This window comes from Callospermophilus lateralis, chromosome 11 (genome assembly GCF_048772815.1).
Source record: "Callospermophilus lateralis isolate mCalLat2 chromosome 11, mCalLat2.hap1, whole genome shotgun sequence".
In the NCBI taxonomy this organism is placed as follows: domain Eukaryota; kingdom Metazoa; phylum Chordata; class Mammalia; order Rodentia; family Sciuridae; genus Callospermophilus; species Callospermophilus lateralis.
The window spans coordinates 49191736-49211853 of NC_135315.1; the positions used below are offsets into that span (position 1 = coordinate 49191736).

General features: G+C 38.2%; 1 protein-coding gene across 1 annotated transcript in view; it reads left to right on the forward strand.

Annotated features, from left to right (window-relative positions):
• Zzef1 (zinc finger ZZ-type and EF-hand domain containing 1) overlaps positions 1 to 20118 on the forward strand; it is a 122349-nt gene that overhangs the window by 7255 nt on the left and 94976 nt on the right. Inside the window, exons 2-8 of the mRNA XM_076871594.1 lie at positions 5667 to 5811; positions 9776 to 9970; positions 11619 to 11790; positions 13087 to 13286; positions 14819 to 15029; positions 17845 to 17961; positions 19334 to 19512. Coding sequence (XP_076727709.1) covers positions 5667 to 5811; positions 9776 to 9970; positions 11619 to 11790; positions 13087 to 13286; positions 14819 to 15029; positions 17845 to 17961; positions 19334 to 19512 — 1219 coding nt within the window. The remainder of the gene's footprint in view (positions 1 to 5666; positions 5812 to 9775; positions 9971 to 11618; positions 11791 to 13086; positions 13287 to 14818; positions 15030 to 17844; positions 17962 to 19333; positions 19513 to 20118) is intronic.

Sequence of the window (20118 nt, forward strand, 5' to 3'; positions counted from 1 at the left end):
CATACTCATAAATGTTGTAATGGGCTATGCTATTTATTCCAGTTGCTGTGTGACAGACATTTAATACTTTACTTAGACAAGGAATGTCAGACAGTCTTACAGATGAGCACCCTGAGGCTGTAAATGGAGAAGTGACCCACTCAGTAGACCAATGGAAGAACAGGGACCAGATCCAGATTTTGGTCTAAATCCACAGTTTTTTTTTTTTTTTTGTGTGTGTGTGTGTGTGTGTTTTGCTGGGGATTGAACCCAGGGCTTTGTGCATGAGGCGAGGTAGGCACTCTACCAACTGAGCTATATCGCCAGTCCCGAGACTTAGTTGTCATTTACCTTCCCATGCCCACACCGGCACATCTCAGTTTTGTTTAGATCACCCTTTGAGGTTTATGTTATTATGACTATGTAAATTCTTTTCATAGCTGAGTCATGCTATGAAAATAGTTTACTTATGAATTCTTTTGTTTGCTCTAGAGTTAACAATTGAACTGGTACTTTTTTCTTTTTCTTTTCTTTTTTGTGGTGCGAAGGATGAAACACATGGCCCCACACACTCCAGGCAAGTGTTCTACCACAGAACTGTACCTCCAACCCCTGAATTGGTACTTTTATTTTTCATGTATTTTATCATTAATTCAATCTCAGATTGTCTGCCTAAATTTCATCTAACAAAAAATATTGAATGTATTCAGACACATGGATATTGTGTCAGTTTTGTCTTCTCAAAGAAATATTTCCCAGAGCTTTCTGCTCTGATTTAGTTTAGATCAGCCGTGCTGTGGTCTTAGAATCTCCATCATCATAGGGATTCATTTTTTTCTTCTAGTTGGATCCCATTCATTCTTTCCCTTTCTTGATATGTTCATTCTGGTAGCCATATCCTCTAGTAGCTTTTTGGAAAAGGGAACATTAAGTAGTTCATCTATGGAGAACTCTGCACGTGTAAGAATGTCTCTATTCTACTCTCCCACAGTATTTTGACAGAGTATTAACTTCTGTTTTAGAACTGGGCAAAAATGTTGCAAGCACTGCTGCCTTTGCCTTCTGGCTTCCAGTGTGACTTCCGAATCCACCCCACTCTGGTTGTTGACCTTTTGTGAGGAAACTTTCTTCTTCCCAGAAATAGGAACTCTTTCACTTTGTTGTTATGACATTTCATTGTGATGTACTCTCATTCATGGTGCCGATTATTCAGCCCCTTCAGTCTCCAAATTCACCCCTTTAGATAGGGGAATCATAACTTTTGTGATATCCTTCCCTTCCTTTTCTGTGTTCCATCTTTCTGGGACTCATGTTATTTGGAAGTGGGACTTCCTAGACCAGTTCCCTGATTTTTTTTCTCTTTTCTCTCTCAGTTTCTATAATTTTTGTCTTTTTGCTCTACTTTTTGGCCTTTTAGTTAACTTTACCTTCCAGCCTTTCTAAAGGTGTTCATTTCTTTGTGATATTTTTATTTTTAAAAGCATTAAGAATTTTCTCAGGGGCTGGGGTTTGGCTCAGTGGTAGAGCACTTGCCTAGCATGTGTGAGGCACTGGGTTCAATTCTTGGCACCACATACAAATAATTGAAATAAAGACCCATTGACAACTAAAGAATATTTTTTTTAAAGAGAGAGAAAGGGGGGGGGGAGAGGGAGGGAATGTTTAGCATTTATTTTTCAGGGTTTTTTTTTTGGCGGACACAACATCTTTGTTTGTATGTGGTGCTGAGGATCGAACCCAGGCCGCACACATGCCAGGCGAGCGCGCTACTGCTTGAGCCTCATCCCCAGCCTAAAGAATATTTTTTTAAAAAAGAATTTTCTCAATATATTCTCTTCAGTAATAGTCTCCTATTCTTTCATGGTTGCAATATCTTATTTTATCTGATACTAGTTGTCGTGGTTGCACATCTCTGAATAAACTAAGACCCAGTGAATTATACATTTTAACAATGAATTTTATGGTAAATTGTGAAAGTAGAATTAAAATGTCTTTACTCTCAGTGAAAGTAATTAAAATGTCTTTTAAAACAATTTTATGAGGACATTAATCATCCTTTTAAAGTTTTCTTCTCCTTGCATAGTCTTCCTTTTCTTCTCATTTCTCTCTTTGTGTTTCACATTAAAGCTTTTCTCAAATGTCTCCTGGTTCTGGATTGTCCACTCACTAAAGAATGAGGACTAAGAACTTAAAATTTGGATGCTCCATATATCTGGCTTGTTGACTGGTGAACCTTGATGTCAGGTGAATTGGCTGGGCCCTTTCACTGGGAAACTCCTTTTCAGATTCTAAAGGGCTATTCCCTACGGCTTGTCAGGTTCCACAGAGAAGATTCTTCCTTCTCCTACTGAGAAGGGTATGGGACCGTGTGCTAGCATTCTGAGATCCCTGAAGGGAGGTTGAGTTTTGACATATTTAGCAAGTGAGCATCAATTCCCTTATTTTCAGCATGGGGTTCTCACTTTTAGCCGTGCCTGGTATTTCTGTATTTCCTGCTTCACACTCTGGAATGCTCTCCACAGAATCAACTCCAGGCTTCTACAAGATTGGGAGGGGAATCTGCCTTTTCTTTTTTCTAACAGAAAATTTTAAGCATAAAGTAGAAATAAGAGTAGAGTGGCTCCCATGTACCTATTTGCCAGTTTTAGCACTTACCAACTCAAGACCAATTTTATTTGATTAGAAGACTTCACCTACTAATTTCTCCCATTCAAATTATTTTGAAGCCAATCTTGACATCATATTATTTTATCCATAAATGTCATTATGTATTTCCAAAAAATAAGAACTTCTTTAAAAAAACCCCACAAAGTAATAACATTCTTTCCACTCAGAAACAAAACAAAATAGCTAGTGACTCCTTAAGATCAGCATCCAGTCTTTTCTTTTTTTGTGGTACTGAGAATGGGACCCAGGGTCTCATATACCATAGGCAAATGCTCCACCACAGAGTAACATTCCTAGCCCTTTTTAAATTTTATTTTGAGACAGGGTCTCACTAAATTGCCCAGGTGGCCATGATCCTCCTGCCTCAGCCTCCAGAATAGCTAGGATTTATAACTGCTTTTTTTTTTTTTTGAGAGAGAGAGAGAATGTTAATATTTATTTTTTAGTTTTTGGCAGACACAACATCTTTGTATGTGGTGCTGAGGATCAAACCCGGACCGCACGTATGCCAGGCGAGCGCGCTACCTCTTGAGCCACATCCCCAGCCCTATAACTGCTTTTTAAAATGAACTTTGATTAATCATTTCCATCTTCTGTATTACCTATTTTACCAAATCTTAAGCTTCTGCAGTATAAAGCAGTTTGTTTCTCAGATTACCTATTCCCAGTGTAGGATCCCACTTTCTTGGGTCAGCCAACTTGGTATTACTCATCTGTCTATTTCTCAGCTTCCAAAATTTTGTAGCTATTGCATTATCTCCTATTTTCTTTGTCCTTGTGCTTTCAAAAAATAGGAAATCCATTTATAATATTGTCTTAATGGGACTTTGTGTGGAAACAGAGGTAAGTATATTTGTTAAGTATGACTTTTTTTAATACATGGTTGGTTGTCTGGCTGTTCCTCTGAAACTCTGAGGGATGGGGTGGACATTCCTTCTTAGAGCTGCCTAATCCATTTTATATACTGGAAAAAAAAAAAAAAAAACAAGTCCAGCTTTTCCCTCTAACTTCTATTGATGAAGTTAATTTCAACTGCTACTTTCCCACCTTCCCATAATAGCTCATCATATTTAAAGAGAAGGATTCTGTTACTTCCTACTATTTCTTCTCCATTGCAAAGAGTCTGGTCCAGGGAAATAACTCAGTAGTAGAGTGCTTGACTAGTGTATGTGAAGCCCTGGGTTGATCCTCAGCAATACAGAGAAAGAGGTACAAAGGCAGGGAAAAAGAAGAGAAAGAGAAAGGAAAAGAAAATGAAGACAAAATAAATGTTGATATTTAAGATTCCATGGAGGGGTGGGGGATATGGCTCAGTTGGTAAAGTGCTTGCCTGACATGCACAAGTCCCTGGGTTCAATCCCCAGCACCATCAAAAAAAAAAAAAAAAAAAAAAAAAAAGATTCCATGGAGCTGGTCCCCACAGGCTATAATTTCTGGTCTTCTCATTTCATTTTTTTTGATATATAACTTCACTCAGCTTTCCCAGTTAGTTCTAATCAGAGGAGAACAAGATCTCTCCTTTGGAACATTTTAACTTGATTAGTGTAGTCTTTGAACCTGTTAACTTTTTGGATACTCTGTGTCAGGTTGATTAGAGACAAAAAGAATGCTGCCATCTTTATTTTGCACATCACTTCTAAGCTCTCTGTCCCCCATCTTGCACTCATGCTCAGGTTTTTGGGCTCAAGCACAGGAATTTGCTTTTGTTCCTATTAAACACTGTATTGTTCAGAGATCTGTGTTGGGATGGAAATAGAACTACTGTGTCATGAAACCTCATTAGGATATTTCCATATTTTATAGGGCAGTGAAATAAGGAAAAGTTTTAAGGAAGAAAAAGGCTTACTTGGCAAAGAGGACCAGTAACTCCTCATTTCATGGTAATGAGGTTTGGGAGTACAAGTATCACAACAGGATAGAAGCCACAATGAGTCAGGAACTGAGATCCAGGTAGAGGGTGTAGCTGTTCCAAGAGAAAGGTCTTGTAGGATATGAGAGGGAATGAAGTCAGTGTTACCAGAGGCTGCCTATTAGAAAGGAGGAAGGGAACACTGTACTGCAAATGGCTTTTACTAAATTGAACTCTGTTCACGTGTCCATTATGAAAGTAGCTGTCTGTGAGTTTGGCAATTTTTATTCCATTTTTCAGATCAAGAAGTTGAAAAAAAAGGGAAAAAAAAAAAGAATGTCCAAAGAAAGTTTTTATTTTTTATTTTTATTTTGGTATGGAGATTGAATCCAAGGGCTCTTAACCACTGAGCCACATCCCCAGCCCTTTGTATTTTTTATTTTGAGACAGTGTATTGCTGAATTGCTTAGGGTCACCCTAAGTTGCTCAGGCTGGCCTCAAACTTGTGATCCTCTGCCTGAGCTTCTCAAGACTCTAGGATTACAGGCACGTGCCACTGCACCATGCTCCAAAGAGTTTTGTTTTGTTTTGGTACTGGGGATTGAACCCAGAGGCAATGATAAAGTGGGTTAAATCCCCAGATCTTTTTTTTTTTTTTTGTAAATTTTGAGACCAGGTCTTGCTAAGTTACTTAGGGTCTCCCTAAATTGATGAGGCTGACATTGAACTTGTGATCCTCCTGCCTTAGCTTCCTAAGTCACTGAGTACAAAGATTGTTTAAAAGAAAAATCCTGTATAAACCTGAGGTGCTACTCTAAGCCAATTTTTCCAAGTTTTGCTTTTTGTTTGACACTATGCAACCATTGAAAAACTTTGCAGTAGATTCTTTCTTTTCAAATTATTTGGTGGGGAGGGGCATCTCCTTGGAAGGGAGATGAGATCAGATGAGATAAGATGGCAAAAATGGCATGTATGTGTATACTGGTAATATGTCCTACAAAGCACAGTGAGGGTTATGATTCTGAATTTATTTGTTCTTTGCATGATATATAGAGACTCTTCTCCCTGCAACCAAAACAATAAAACAAAATAAAAAATCATTGGTCTTGATAATTATAAAAAAAATTAAAAATTGAAACAGTGCAGATTTTTTTGCATCCTTGTTTTATAGGCCTTTGCCCAGTTTGATGCTGAGGGTGATGGTACTGTTGATGCTGAGAACATGTTGGAGGCCCTCAAGAATTCCAGTGGAGCTAATCTTCAGGGGGAGCTAAGCCACGTCATCAGACAGCTACAAGCCTGCTCTCTTGTTCCAGGTAAGACTTTTATGGGATTTTCAAATGCTCAAAAGTGTTCTCTTAGAACCAAAATTAATTTATTATGCTTTAAATTGAAATTAGACAATCTTGAAATTGGGCAAGCTTATTGGCACAATGAATAAAGTTCCCCCACTAGCATTCACTGGGCACATGATCTAAACTAGCATTCAGTGTAGCCATCTCTTTCATTCCCCATTATAATAATGACTCCCCATTTCTACTGTTTTTGTGAACCTTTGTCAGAAGGCTGCCTTCCTTAGTGGATCTTCTATTCACTCTTCAAGAGACTTCTCTGTCCCTCTTGCATTTCTTTTCTGGAACATATTAGCATTGTAATTTATTAAAAAATGACACAATTATTTGTTAAATGTCTGTCTTCATTCTTGTACTATGAGCTTCATGAGGACAGGGACCTTCTCTTTTAATTCTGCTGTCCTCACATTTGACTTTTTTTTTTTTTTGCACTTGGTAAGCATTTTGTTTTTGTGTGTGTTTTTAGAAAGCTATTACTTTGAAATTTAAGAATAAATAAATTAAAAGTAAGCATTGCTGCTTTTATCTTTTACATACAGAAAAACTTAGCCTATTTTTGAATGATTTTCTTTGGGAGCTCTGACTCATGTAAAGACAGAATCAGAAAAAAAAAAAAACTAAAGAGAAAACAGTTCAGTTTCAAGGGGAAAAAAACATTGTACATCTTCCTTTTAGTTGCAGTTCATCTTACCTAAGAATTTTTCCTGCTCTGTGCACTCTGTGTTAGAATACTTACTATATCAGGCTGGGGATGTGGCTCAAGCGGTAGCACGCTCGCCTGGCATGCGTGCGGCCTGGGTTCGATCCTCAGCACCACATACAAACAAAGATGTTGTGTCCGCCGAGAACTAAAAAATAAATATTAAAATTCTGACTCTCTCTCTCTCTCTGTCTCTCTCTCTCTCTCTCTCTCACACACACAAAAAAAATAGAATACTTACTATAGCTAGGGCAGCAGTGGAGGCAAAATAGATTTGATAGACAAATGTAAACCTAGTTCTTTTGCCCCCTCTGGCTTACTTCTTAGTGATGTATTAAGCTAGGGAAGGATATCTGTATTTTAATGAAGAATGCATGCTTCCATTCCTCCTTAAGTTGTCTTTAATTATGTAATTTTTATAGAGCATTATAGGTAGCCTGTACATATTAGCATTTTTTCTAGTCTTGTGGCAGTTTTAAAATTATACTGTGAGCCAAGCGAGGTCGCATGTGTCTATAATCCCAGTGACTCGGGAAGCTGAGGCAGGAGGATCCCAAGTTCAAGGTTACCTGAGCAATTTAGCAAGATCCTGTCTCAAAATTAAAAAAATGAAAAGGGCTGGGGATGTAGCTCAGTGGCAAAGCAATTCCCAGCACCAAAAAATAAGTAAATAAATAAATTATACTTGGAGTTGCATTTGGCTGATATATATTTTAGCATTTACATATTACTGTCATCTTTGCATCGTTTTGTAGGATCTTTATGTAGATACTTCAGTGAGATTTTTCTGGAGAAGAGAAAGGGAATATGCACCAGGGAATCTATCAACAGTTAGTACCTATTGCACTGTTGTGCTGATTCCTGGGGCCAGGAGCAAAAGAGGGTAGAGAAAAATTCAGAGTCCAGATCCTAAGATGCTTATACAGTAGGTACATGACTTAGGACTTTCTACTAAAAGATTTCCATCAACACTCAACTTAAAAGAATTGCATTATCACCATCTTAGGACAAATCTTTGTAAGCTGAAGTCACCTCTGTACTGACATCTCACAGTTTTCTAATTCCTCTCTCTGATATCCTCCTATACTAAGACTAGTTCCTTTTGTATCCCATTGTAGTGGTGCGTTTTACTAAATTCATTGAGTCAATTCATTCATTTACTTAATATTTCAACATCTGAACACATTTCCCCATCATTCTGGAGGGTTGTTTTAGTGTTTTTGTGGTTGTCGTTTTGTTTTGTTTTATTCTGGAATTGAACCTAAGGGTGCTTTATCACTGAGCTGCATCCCAACCCTTTTTATTTTATTTTTTATTTTGAGACAGGATCTCACTAAGTTGCTGAGGCAGATCTTGAACTTGTGATCTTCCTGCTTCAGCCTCCCAGATTACAGGAACTATAGGTGTGCTCCACCACACTCAGCCAGTATGTTTTTTGATGTAAATTCTGAGCGACTCAGTGCAGCATCAGCAGTGTTATGAATATGAGGCATGGGTCCTCCTGTGGGTGGGGAGGGATTAGCTGGACTTTTTGAGTTTTCATAAATCAGCTGTCTCTAGGCATTGGGGATATAGTTTGAACATAGTTGAACTAGGCTATTTCAAGTGTAAAATTTATTCTCAACTTCATGTTTCATCTTAAAAATTAATACAGAGTTTCATTCTGCTTTAATGAATCTGTTTCTTATACTATTGAAGACAGCTTCCTCTAGAGACTTCTGGAGTTTTGTTTTGTTTTTCCTTGTATTGGGGATTGAACACAGGCCCTCACACATGCTAGGCGAGCACTGTACCATTGAGCTACATCCTCAGCCCTCTGGACTCTTGATCTGGGGTTGCTTACATGGGTATTTTCAATTTGTGAAAACTCTTTAACTATACAATTATTTGTACTTTTTGTTATGTGTTTTACATGATTCATTGGAAGATTAAAACCCCAAACCAAAACTAAACCAAGCAAAAAAACCTCCCCCAATCCACAAATATATCTGATCTCCAGGAAAAAAAACTATCATGTTTTTCCTCCCTTCACTTAACCCTAGCACTCCTAGATTATGAGCCACTTTGTTTGAGGTGTGTTAATATAGGTTATGAGGAACCAGGGAACGATTTTAAACAGAGGTATATATGGTCTGTTTTGTGTCTTATAAGATTACCTGGAATGATGTTACATGGGAGGCAGCCAGGGAGTCACTTATCACATCTGTTTAGGGCATTTGAGCAGGAGGTATTGAGGGCAGAGGGTGAACAGAGGGGCAAATTCAGAGGAGTCACACTGGGGAGAAAGACTAGAATGTTGGAAGGAGCATCTAAGGGAGTGTGAGGAAGTATTCCCCATTCTGTTCCTTTCTTTTCTTTCTTTTTTCTTTTTCTTTTTTTGGTACTGGGGATTGAACCCACAAATGTTCTACCTCTAAACTACATACCCAGCCCTTTTTAAAATTTAATTTAATTTTATTTTAAGACAGGGTCTCATTAAATTTTCCAGGCTGGTCTCAAACTTGTCCTCCTGCCTCAGCCTCCCAAGTAGCTGGGATTACAGGTGTGCACCACTGTGCTCAACTTTATTTTACCCTTTTCTTGTTGACATATTGTTATGTTACCTGAGCTTCATTTCATCAGTTGTAACCAAGGATACCTTTACCTTCCCTGTCTACACCTTGTGAGGACTGAATGAGGATATGCCTGCAAGTACCTTATATGTTGTGAAACATCATCAGAGGTCATGGTAATGGCAGTAGTTGTATTGTAACTTAATATAAAAGCAGCTGTGTTTTTACTCTGTAATGCAATAAATTCTATCCCTAGTCTGTATCCTATATCTTTAAAAATCTCTATTTAAGGGTTGGAGATTAGTTTAGTCACAGAGCACATGCAAGGCCCTGAGTTCAGTCCTCAGCCCTGAGAAAACCTAAGGAAACAAAAATCTCTAGTTAATATTTACTTGCTTATACATTTTTAACACTTGAATTAAAACAAATAATCATTGTTCTACATCTTCTGAAAGTCTATCCAACAAAAATGAAAATAATTCTTAAACTGAGATTGCCAATGGTTCGTTTCTTTAAAACTTATTTAGATTTTTAAATAATTAAGGCTGAAAATATCAATGAAGGCTGTTAATAACTGCTTTTAGTTCAGCCAATTCAGATGGGCCACCAGACAGGGAGTGTGGAAACTATTATAGTAGCTTCCCCAAAACACCAAAAATGTATTTTATCTCTTTAGGTTTTATAGACATATTTTCAGAGTCAAAAGAAGGCCTTGGTGTTCACTCATCAATGATACTTCGCTTCCTGCATCGCAATCGGATCTCTAGCATGGTAATTCCCTACCCGATGTTGGACCACTGCAATAACATGTGCACCATGCGGTCTTCGGTTCTAAAGGAGTCTCTGGATCAACTGGTACAAAAAGAAAAGGGTATGTACATAGGAGATTCTCCTGACTCTATCATTGTTTCTTCTAAACCATGCATTTAATAAGATGAGCCAGTCATTGTCCCAGCCTTTATTTCTGAACGTAATAGAAACCAGCTTGTAGCCTAATATGATTGATTCTTCCTTCCTTCCTTCCTTCCTTCCTTCCTTCCACACAGCCAGTTTTAGTTTCTCATCGTTCATCTCTCAGTTTAGATATGACTTTAGGGATACCTTTTTTTATTACTCTAATAGTCCCTGCCTCCATTTCCTCAGTTTCCACCTTCTGATTAATATTACCTTGTAGGTTTAATGACATACATAGCACTGATTATTTGAAGTCTTAGCATTATTTATTACCTGTGTTCTGTGGGGGGTTTTTTTGTTTGTTTGTTTTTTGTACCAGAGATTGTACTCAGGGGCACTCAACCACTGAGCCACATCCAAAACCCTATTTTGTAATTTATATAGAGACAGGGCCTCACTGAGTTGCCTAGACCCTCACGTTTACTGAGGCTGGCTTTGAACTCATGATCCTCCTGCCTTAGCCTCTCAAGCAGCTGGGATTACAGACATGCACCATTGTGCCTGACTGTTCTGTGTTGCTTTTTTTTTTTTTTTTTTTTTTTGGTTCCTTATCCTTAGTAACTGAGACTCCTCTGTCACATAGTAGAATATTTATTTAAGGAATATATATTGAATAAATGAGAGAAACTACCTCAGACTCACTTAGTGATGGTAACAGAAGTTGAGGTGTTTAGACAGGTCTATAGCACATAATAGGGTTCAGAAATAGATCCAAGTTTATGTGGAACTATAGAACCAGATAAAATCAGCTATATAAATTAGAATGGAAAAGATGAGTTGTCAACAAATAGGGTTAGGGCAACTATTTAGCTATTTGGAGAAAAAAATAAAAATAGATTCTTATTTCACTCATTAAAATAGATTTCAGATTTATCAAAAAGTTCAACTGGAGAGAAAATGGTAAGAGTACTAGAGAGGAGCTGGGTTGTGGCTCAGTGGTAAAGTACCCCTGGGTTAAATCCCCAGAACCACCAAAACAAAACAAACAAACAGAAAAACCTGACTCACAGTAAACACTCAAGTAAATGTTAGCTATTATATGTATGTATATACATGATACAATGTATAAAATGCATTACTTAATAGACTAGTGACCCAGAAGAAAATGAAAGAGGGAGAACTCAGAAACATAAGTGGCTTAAAAAGCCTCACTCATAAACTCAAAGTATAAGAATCCATTTTCTGGTCTGGGGTTGTGACTCAGCGGTAGAGTGCTTACCTAGCACATGCAGGGGGCTGGGTTCAAGCCTCAGCACCACATAAAATAAACAAACAAACAAATAAATAAATAAAGTAAAGTTTAAAAAAAATAGAGTTAAAAAAAAAAAGAAACCATATTCTTCTCTTGGCATCCTTTTGTAAATAAATATATCAGTGATTTCAATATTGTATTATAATGAGATAATGGGCAATTCTTGGCTAATGGGTTCTTTGGAAGGAGATTTTAAGGAACATTACAGTTTCTGGTGCCAAAGTGACCAAGCATTTTCTGTTAAATATTTTAAATGACCATTTTTTCTCTTTGTGAAAGAGATGTCATGTGGTAAATTCTGATTTTCCTGCAGAAAGCCCTGGAGATCTAACCAGAAGCCCAGAGATGGATAAACTCAAATCAGTAACAAAGTGCTATGCTTATATAGAAACATCCTCCAACCCTGCTGACATCGACAAGATGACAAATGGAGAAACATCATCCTACTGGCAGTCAGATGGCAGTGCCCGTTCACACTGGATTCGGTAGGTAGCACAGCACGTTTATTTATTTATTTATTTATTTAGAGACCAGGAATTGGACCCACGAGCACTCAACCACTGAGCTACATCCCCAGACCCTTTCTATATTTTATTAGTGACAGAGTCTTGCTAAGTTTCTAAGGCTGGCTTTGAACTTCCACTCCTCCTGCCTTAGCCTCCTGAGCTGCTGGGATTACAGATGTGCGCCACTGAGTTTGGCTTATTATTTTTAAAATTTGGAATGTTTTGTATTCAATTGCCCAATTTTTTTCTTATGAGTAGCTTTCTGTAAAGATGCCTCAATCAAGTATAAGGAATCATGTAAAATCATGTAGCTTGATTCACATATTCATAAACATATAGTTTCTTTATTTGATGTTTAAAAGAAAGAAGTAACATTTGACTAATATTTTATAATACTGATTTCAGATCCTTTTCAGTAGTTCTCAGGAAAATTAATATTACAAAGGACAAGAACTTTTTTACATAGATGTAATTATACTTCTATACTTTTTCAAAATTCATGTATGAGTTGGTCAGTTCAGAAGGAAGTGGGATGGCCAGGAATCCTGGAGTGATGTTCTTGGCAGTAAACTGTGGAATTTCTAGAAGTTCTGAAACTGCTGTCTAAATTTTCACATTTCCCTTCAGAAAATGGGCTAATTTTAATTGGCAGGAATAGAAACAATTTTCTAATTTTCTTTTAGGGGTAGGTCACTTTTGACCTTTAACCATTTACCTAATTTAAAGATAAGGGAATATACTCAGTTTAGGGAATGCAGTTTAGAATTTGCTTCTTGGCATGTAAAGGAATTTTGTTAGAATGTTCGTTGTTCATATTGTCCCTTCCTGCCTATCCTAATACTGAAAAGGAAATATAAGATTAATCTTGACCTGAAAGGCTTTTTAGAGATTTGGGAATGTCATATGGACCTTGAAACTCATAACCAGTATTTAAGTTATTTGCAATTAGGAAAAATCAGTGTTTGGTTATATCAAATATCAGACCTTTGAAATGGGTCTTGTTTTTGACCCATATTAACATAAAGCGTTGTCTTAGCGATGAATGTGACACTAGGATTCATGGTCTGAGGGCTGTTGCTTTCAGAGAGTTAAGTCTAGGATGCTTCGGCAATATGGTATTGGTCTCTGCTGACATCTCTGGTAATGGCTTCTATGGAGACAAATCCCGCCTTTGTCCAGACACTGCTGCACAATAGTCAGTAAGTCGATCTCTGATTTCCACCCCATCAAGGTGCATTCATATAAACACTGTGATTTCTGCTTTTTGTTTTCCAGCTTAAAAATGAAGCCAGATGTTGTGCTTAGGCACCTGTCCATTGCAGTTGCTGCCACTGACCAGAGTTATATGCCACAGCAGGTGACAGTAGCTGTGGGGAGGAGTGCCGGCGATCTTCAGGAAGTTCGAGATGTGCACATCCCCAGCAATGTCACTGGCTATGTGACACTGCTGGAAAATGCCAATATCAGTCAGCTCTGTGAGTCAAACAAAACTAAGGGGATGGGGAGGAGATAAAGGGAAGTTTTATTTTTTAGCAGTAGAACCTCTGAAGTAGAAAAGCTGCTAGTTTTCTTTTGAGATTTGATTTGCTTCTCATGACACACACATAAGTGATCATTATTTCACCTCGTAAGTGTTTTTAAAACTATTGAAAAACAATAAAACCTTTTCTTAGTTTAAAATATTTTATTCTTTTGTTTTATTAGAAAATTAGAAAAATATGGAAAAACAAAAGTACTCAAATCCTACTACCTAGGGATTGTCAGTATGACTACCTTGGTGAGAATCCTTCCATAACTTCTCGTGTATTTGTGGATTTATGTGCACATGTATAAACACACACACACACACACACATACACACACATGCACACACTTTTTTTTTTAAAAAAAGCATTATATTCACATACACATTTATCTATCCATATCTTTTTACAAAAATGATAATAATATACTCAAGTTCTTTGGTATTTTTTGATGTGTTGTTGTATCATATATTCATGAACACCTTTATTTAATGTTGTAAAAATAAGTCAATTTTTTTTTTTTTTAAATATTTATTTATTTAGTTAGTAAGTTATTGGCAGACACAACATCTTTGTTTGCATGTGGTGCTGAGGATCGAACCCGGGCCGCACGCATGCCAGGCGAGCGCGCTACCACTTGAGCCACATCTCCAGCCCCAAAATAAGTCAATTTTAACCCACTCTTATTCTTGTACATTTATGTTTCTAACTTTATACTGTTACACCTTGCTTCACACATAGCTTTTTGGAAATAATCACAATTGTGTGATTTCTTTCCAGGCTTATTTCATTCAGGGAGCCGGAATACTTCATGTTTTGTCTCATTTCTTCTAATGCTTTCCTGGGTCAAAAGAAGTGTTCTTACTTGGCTCAGAGGAACTGAGGCCTAGGGAGGTAGTGTCTTTGTGTTTTGCCTGTAGGCAAAGAAGTAGTAAAGCTTGTGGAGTAGAAGCTTTCTGCCTTACCCCCTTTGGTGCTCTTTTCTCTAATTTGTGTCCTTAACTTCTCACCTACCCCCAAACTCAAATAAGAAATTGTGACATCTCCTGAAAGTGAGTCATGTCTGTGTCTTCTGTTTGGACTTGATTGCACAACTACTTATGAGCCAGCTGCTTTATAACTCAATCCAGATTTCAAACTCTAGGAAGAGTTCTAGAAAGTTCTCACCAAGTGTTCAGTCAGGATTTATAATGCTCTTTGTGAAGCATTATAACTTTTCAGAACTCACAAGTTCCTAAGAAGTTCTATGATAAGCCACCCTTAATTTTACAAATTACTCTTTAAATTTCTTGAATTCATCAATGTTTTGTGACAGGTTTATTATGTACTAGTTCCATTGTGCACATTTATTTCTGTCATCAAAGTATGTCTTCAGAATTTTCTTTTCAAAACATCAATTACCATTTTGCTTTTAGTTGAGAGCCTAGCATTTACTGAACTAAAGAAGTCAATCCAATACTGAATTTGTTGTTTGTGCTTGACAGATGTCCAGATTAACATAAAGCGTTGTCTTAGCGATGGATGTGACACTAGGATTCATGGTCTGAGAGCTGTTGGCTTTCAGAGAGTTAAGAAGTCTGGGGTCTCAGTCTCAGATGCTTCGGCAATATGGTATTGGTCTCTGCTGACATCTCTGGTAACGGCTTCTATGGAGACAAATCCCGCCTTTGTCCAGACAGTGCTGCACAATACTCAGTAAGTCGATCTCTGTTTTCCACCCCATCAAGGTGCACTCATTCTTCTCCACCCATCTATGGAATGTCACTGAACAGCCTTCCATCATCAGGGCTCAGTCAATAGCTCATCCCCGGTTACCTATTGTCTTCTATTTGTACCTTTCAGCTCCACATTGCTTCTTTCTTCATAGATCATTTTATTTTGTTGCTGTCCTGGGGATTGAACCCAGGCCTCATTGTGCATACTGGGCAAGCACTCTACTGCTGAATTACATCACCAGCCCTGACTTCACAGACTTTGAAGAAGCATCCATTCTACTTTCCTGTTTCTCTTTACACAGTTCCTCCAGTGTCTTTATCAGCTCACTGAGTACCTCAGTCTTAGGAGGTCACTTGTGCTGTGCCTGTTTCTTATCTACTGGGGAACATTTGCACACACACATACACATACACAAAAGACTCATGGAATCTTATTAACTGGGTTAAAATTAGCCACAGGTTTGGTGCTTAGATTGTCCCAGATTTGGCCAGTGGCAACCCCTTCAATCTAGCTAATATCCTTCTCATTTTAAGAATACTTCCTTACTGGTGTGTGTCTCTCTCTCTCTCTCTCTCTCTCTCTCTCTCTCTCTCTCTCTCTCGTGCATGTATGCGTGTCAGTGTGTGTGTGTTGTGGGGAAGATGGGGTGTTACTCTGTAGCTGGTTTTAAACTCTTGGGGTCTAGTGATACTCCCACCTCAGCCTCCCAAATAGCTGGGACTCAGGTGAACACCATTGTACCTTGCTGCTACTTTTAGCACAAGGCATTGCAGGTTTGAGTGTTCCCTCCCTTAGTCCTAGAATCAAACATTTTTCTAAGGAATCAGGGTCCTTTTTAGTGGATAATTATGCTTTTGGACAAATTCATTACTGTCAAGGTGTTACTTCTTCCATATCCTTTCAGTGGACATAGCTAGGCAGAATACATTTGTATAGGAATATTGTATAAACATTTATATCTGTTTTATTTTTCTATGAAAATAAAAACTGAGTTTACACTGATACTTTCAGTTCTAATCCAGTACTACAGAATTCATTCTAGTTTTCTCCCTTTCAGGATTTGTAACTGCCTTCTCTGATAGTGACAAACCTGGCTGCCATCATCCTTCATATGTGTACTTACTTCCTCAACCTCTTTCTATATAGTCAGAGTCCTGTTGCCCCTGTCCTTGCATAGACACACTTCTCTTCTTACTACTGCTCAACACCTTTAGCAGGGCTGCTGCTATGGCCACCTTTGCACAGATGCCTTTCTTGTCCTCTGTAGAGTCTGTGTGTACCCTCTTCCCTGTTAGGCCACCCTTCTTGCCATCATTGGTACCTGCATTCCAATTGGTCTGTTCCTTTGTGCAGATACCCGACTGTAGGCCACCATGGCTCTCCCCACCTCTGGCACACTTGTACAGCTTGTACAGCTCTACAAAATAGACTAGATTTTTAGGAAGAGGGAAAGAAAGAGCTTTCTACATTATTATTATTTTGAAGATGTGCCAGGTTATTGAAGAATGGAATTATCCTGCTCAGTTTTACTAGTGCATCGTCAATGACATTTTTATGCACCCCTTCACTTTTAAAAATCAGTTATCTAAAACTTTCCTAAAATTGAAAATATATTGTGAAAAAGATCAATGAGGAAAAATAAATAAGAAAAAGTATATTTGGAACATAAGTGTTTACTTTTATCAGTGGAAATAAACTCAGCAAATGATCACATGCTACTTGTATGCCTTAGATCTCATTGATGAGCTGTACCTGAGTGTAGCTGCCATACAGCCCAAAGACAGCTTTTCAGGTGGACAAGAGGGAAATCAGAGCAGAGGGGAAATTGACATAGTGTTAGCTTTGCTGTATCTTGAAATGCAAAAATAAAAATGTTTCAGGGACTCATTATTATTATTGTCATAAAATGACAATTCTAGAATTTTGAGGGGTTTTTGATCCACTTGTGGTATGCCTTCAAGCTTTTCAGGGTATATTCACCTAGCATAGCTTCTAACATGTGGTAGGACTCACTAATCATTTGTTGTATATATTTGTTAGATGAACTGGATGTGTTGATGCACATCTGTAATCCCAGAGACTTAGAAGGCTAAAGCAGTAGGATCACAAGATCAAAGCTAGCCTCAGCAACTTAGTGAGGCCCCATTTCAAAATAAAAAATAAAAAGGGTTGGGAATGTAGCTCAGTAGTAGAGTGCCCCTGGGTTCAATCCCAAATTAAAAAGAAAAAGAAAAGTTGACTGCTAGTCCAGAGAAGACAAGTCCTTGGGGGATTCAGAAAGATAAAGCTAAACATTCAGAGGTGATGAGGAAAGAGAAACATTAAAAGAAACATGAAGGTGAAAAGGCCAAGACACACACACAGGAATAGAGAATGTGATGGTGTTGATCTATTTAGAACACAATAAAATTCATGACACCTTTTTAGATGCCATAGATCTTAAGAGCCTATGTATAAAACAGGCTTCCTATTGAACTACACTCTGCACTTGCCTCTGAGGTCAGATTCCCTAAGAACCCCTGAATTTTCTATAGTTTTTCTTTCGCTTACACTACTTAAAATAAATGCTGGCTTCTAGAGTACCCCATAAACTTTTCCAGAGGGAAATGATACTTTGAAAAAGAAAGAAACCCTATTACACTACTTAGCTAAATCTAATCTACTATGACTCCTAGGGATAAGGCTGGTTTATATTGTGTCTTAGGTTCTCTGTAGGCATACTGACTGTTTATAAGGGATGAATCAGAACAACAATGTTTTTGTCTAATGCATGTTTGGCTTATTACTTTTCTAGGAAGGCACTACAGCACATGCCTCCACTTTCCCTCTCACCAGGATCTACAGATTTCTCCACTTTCCTGTCTCCCAATGTCCTGGAAGAAGTGGACAGCTTCCTCATAAGAATAACTAGGTAAAATCAAGGTTGATGAGGTAAACTCTTTGTGGGGGGTGGAGGGCATGTATGCGTGTTAAGTCTTTCAAATTTTTTATTTTATTAAAAAAAATTATTTTTGGTACCAGTGATTTAACTCAAGGGTACTTAACCACTGAGCCACATCCCCAGCCCTTTTTATTGTTTATTTTTTATTTTGAGACAGGGTCTCGCTAAGTTGCTTATAGCCTCGCTAAATTGCTTACAGCCTCCTTAAGTTGCTAAGGCTGTCTTTAAGCAGGTGTGTACACCACACTCAACTAAGTCTTTCAAAATTTAAAAAGGAGATCTTTTAAAAATTACTACTGAAAATGATCTCTATCTTGTGGCTGAAGAGAAAGTGAAATAATAGTTCATCCTTAGTCCTATTGGTATCACCTGTCCTCTAGAATTATTCAGGCAAGAGGAAAAGTCCTTAGATTCATCTGGAAGAGATGTCTCAAAGTTCAAAATGTGAAACCTCTCAGTTCACTGTTATCCCCAGGCCACTGCCCTCACTCAGAGCCTGCTTACCTTTGCACAGGGCTCAGGCCTGATTCTACATAGAATGGGAAGGGGCTTCTTGGTTGTTTGACCGAGGGAACACTTAGTGTAGGGACACTCAGCTCTGCCTCAGTGAGCTCTGGGGACATTACTGTGTTAGAAGACAAACCAGACCCTGATATCTAAATAGTTTTAAATGTTTCAGTGTGATGTATTTAAAAAGGCAGTGAAATGTGAAGGGAGTAAATATAATTATTTCATGCTTCTCAAGAAACATACTCTTTAGCCAAGCCAACTCATTACCACAGGTTTCTGAATAGTAAAGGCTTATTGCAGCAGCTCATTTATTTTTGGTTTATGATTATCATTTAGTATTTATAGAGTATGATTTCAGAAATGGGAATTTAATTCCCGGTTCCCCTGGGTTGATTTAGTTTTTCCCTAAGTTATCTTAAGGATATTAAAAAAGTATTTCTGATGAATATATAGAAAGCATATGGCAGCCAGTCATGGTAGCACATTCCTGTAATCTCAGTGACTCAGGAGGCTGAGGCAGGAGGAACTCGAGTTCAAAGCCTGCTTTAGCAACTTAGTGAGGTCTTAAGCAACTTAGCCAGACCCTGTCTCAAAATGTTTTAAAAAAGAGTCAGTGATGTGGCTAAATGAGAAAGTGGCCCTGGGTTCAATCCCTAAGTACTAAAAAAACAAACAAAAAAAACAGTGAGAGATAAGAAAGAAAGCATATGGCAGATTAATTTCACTCATTGATCAATTACATGGTTTTGAGCTATCTGGGTTTCTTTATATTCTTTGGAAGTGAAGAGGTCTTTTTTGTTTTTGTTGTTGTTGTTGTTTCTGTTCTTTATAGCTGCTGTTCTACCCCAGAGGTGGAACTGACTCTTCTGGCTTTTGCACTAGCAAGAGGAAGTGTTGCCAAAGTGATGAGCTCTCTGTGTACCATCACTGACCACCTGGACACAGGGTATGATGCCTCGTCCCTCATCTCATCCATGGCATCAGTCAGACAGAACCTGCTCCTCAAATACGGTAAATGACCTGGGCGTGATAGAAATGCCAGCAGTGGACAAATCCTAAAAGCATCCTCAATCTGGGCCCTCGTGGCATCTTCCTGTCTTTTGGGGGTAGTTTGAGGACTGTCTTTTGTTGTAGTTGTACCATGATTCCTTGTGCATATCCTTCCAGTACAAGACTTCTACTATAGCTGGTAGGGAGACGGGGAATGTTGTTTTATTTATGGTAGGGTCAGCAGAAGAGGACATTTAAGTGTATCCTGGGCTATACTCCCAAGATTTATTAGAATAGTCCCTATGTCTGGTGGCATTTGAACACAGCCATCTTTAGTGAAGTACAGGAATATCTTATTGGATAGGTTAAGAGATTTGAAAAGTTGGAGTACTTCTCATCTGGAGGGAGGAAGCTAGTCAAGACCTGGTGCAAAGGGATCCTTGGCTTAAAGTGCATCCCGCACAGCTTCTTAGAATTATATTTGTACATAGTTGCCACAACTTTCCCCTCCTGGGCCCATTTGCAGTCCATCCTAACATAGGACCCCATACAGCTGTTCCCCAATGACTGTACCTGTCATGTGAGGAACAACTTGCTTGCCATCCTGACCTCTAGTAATAAGTTTTT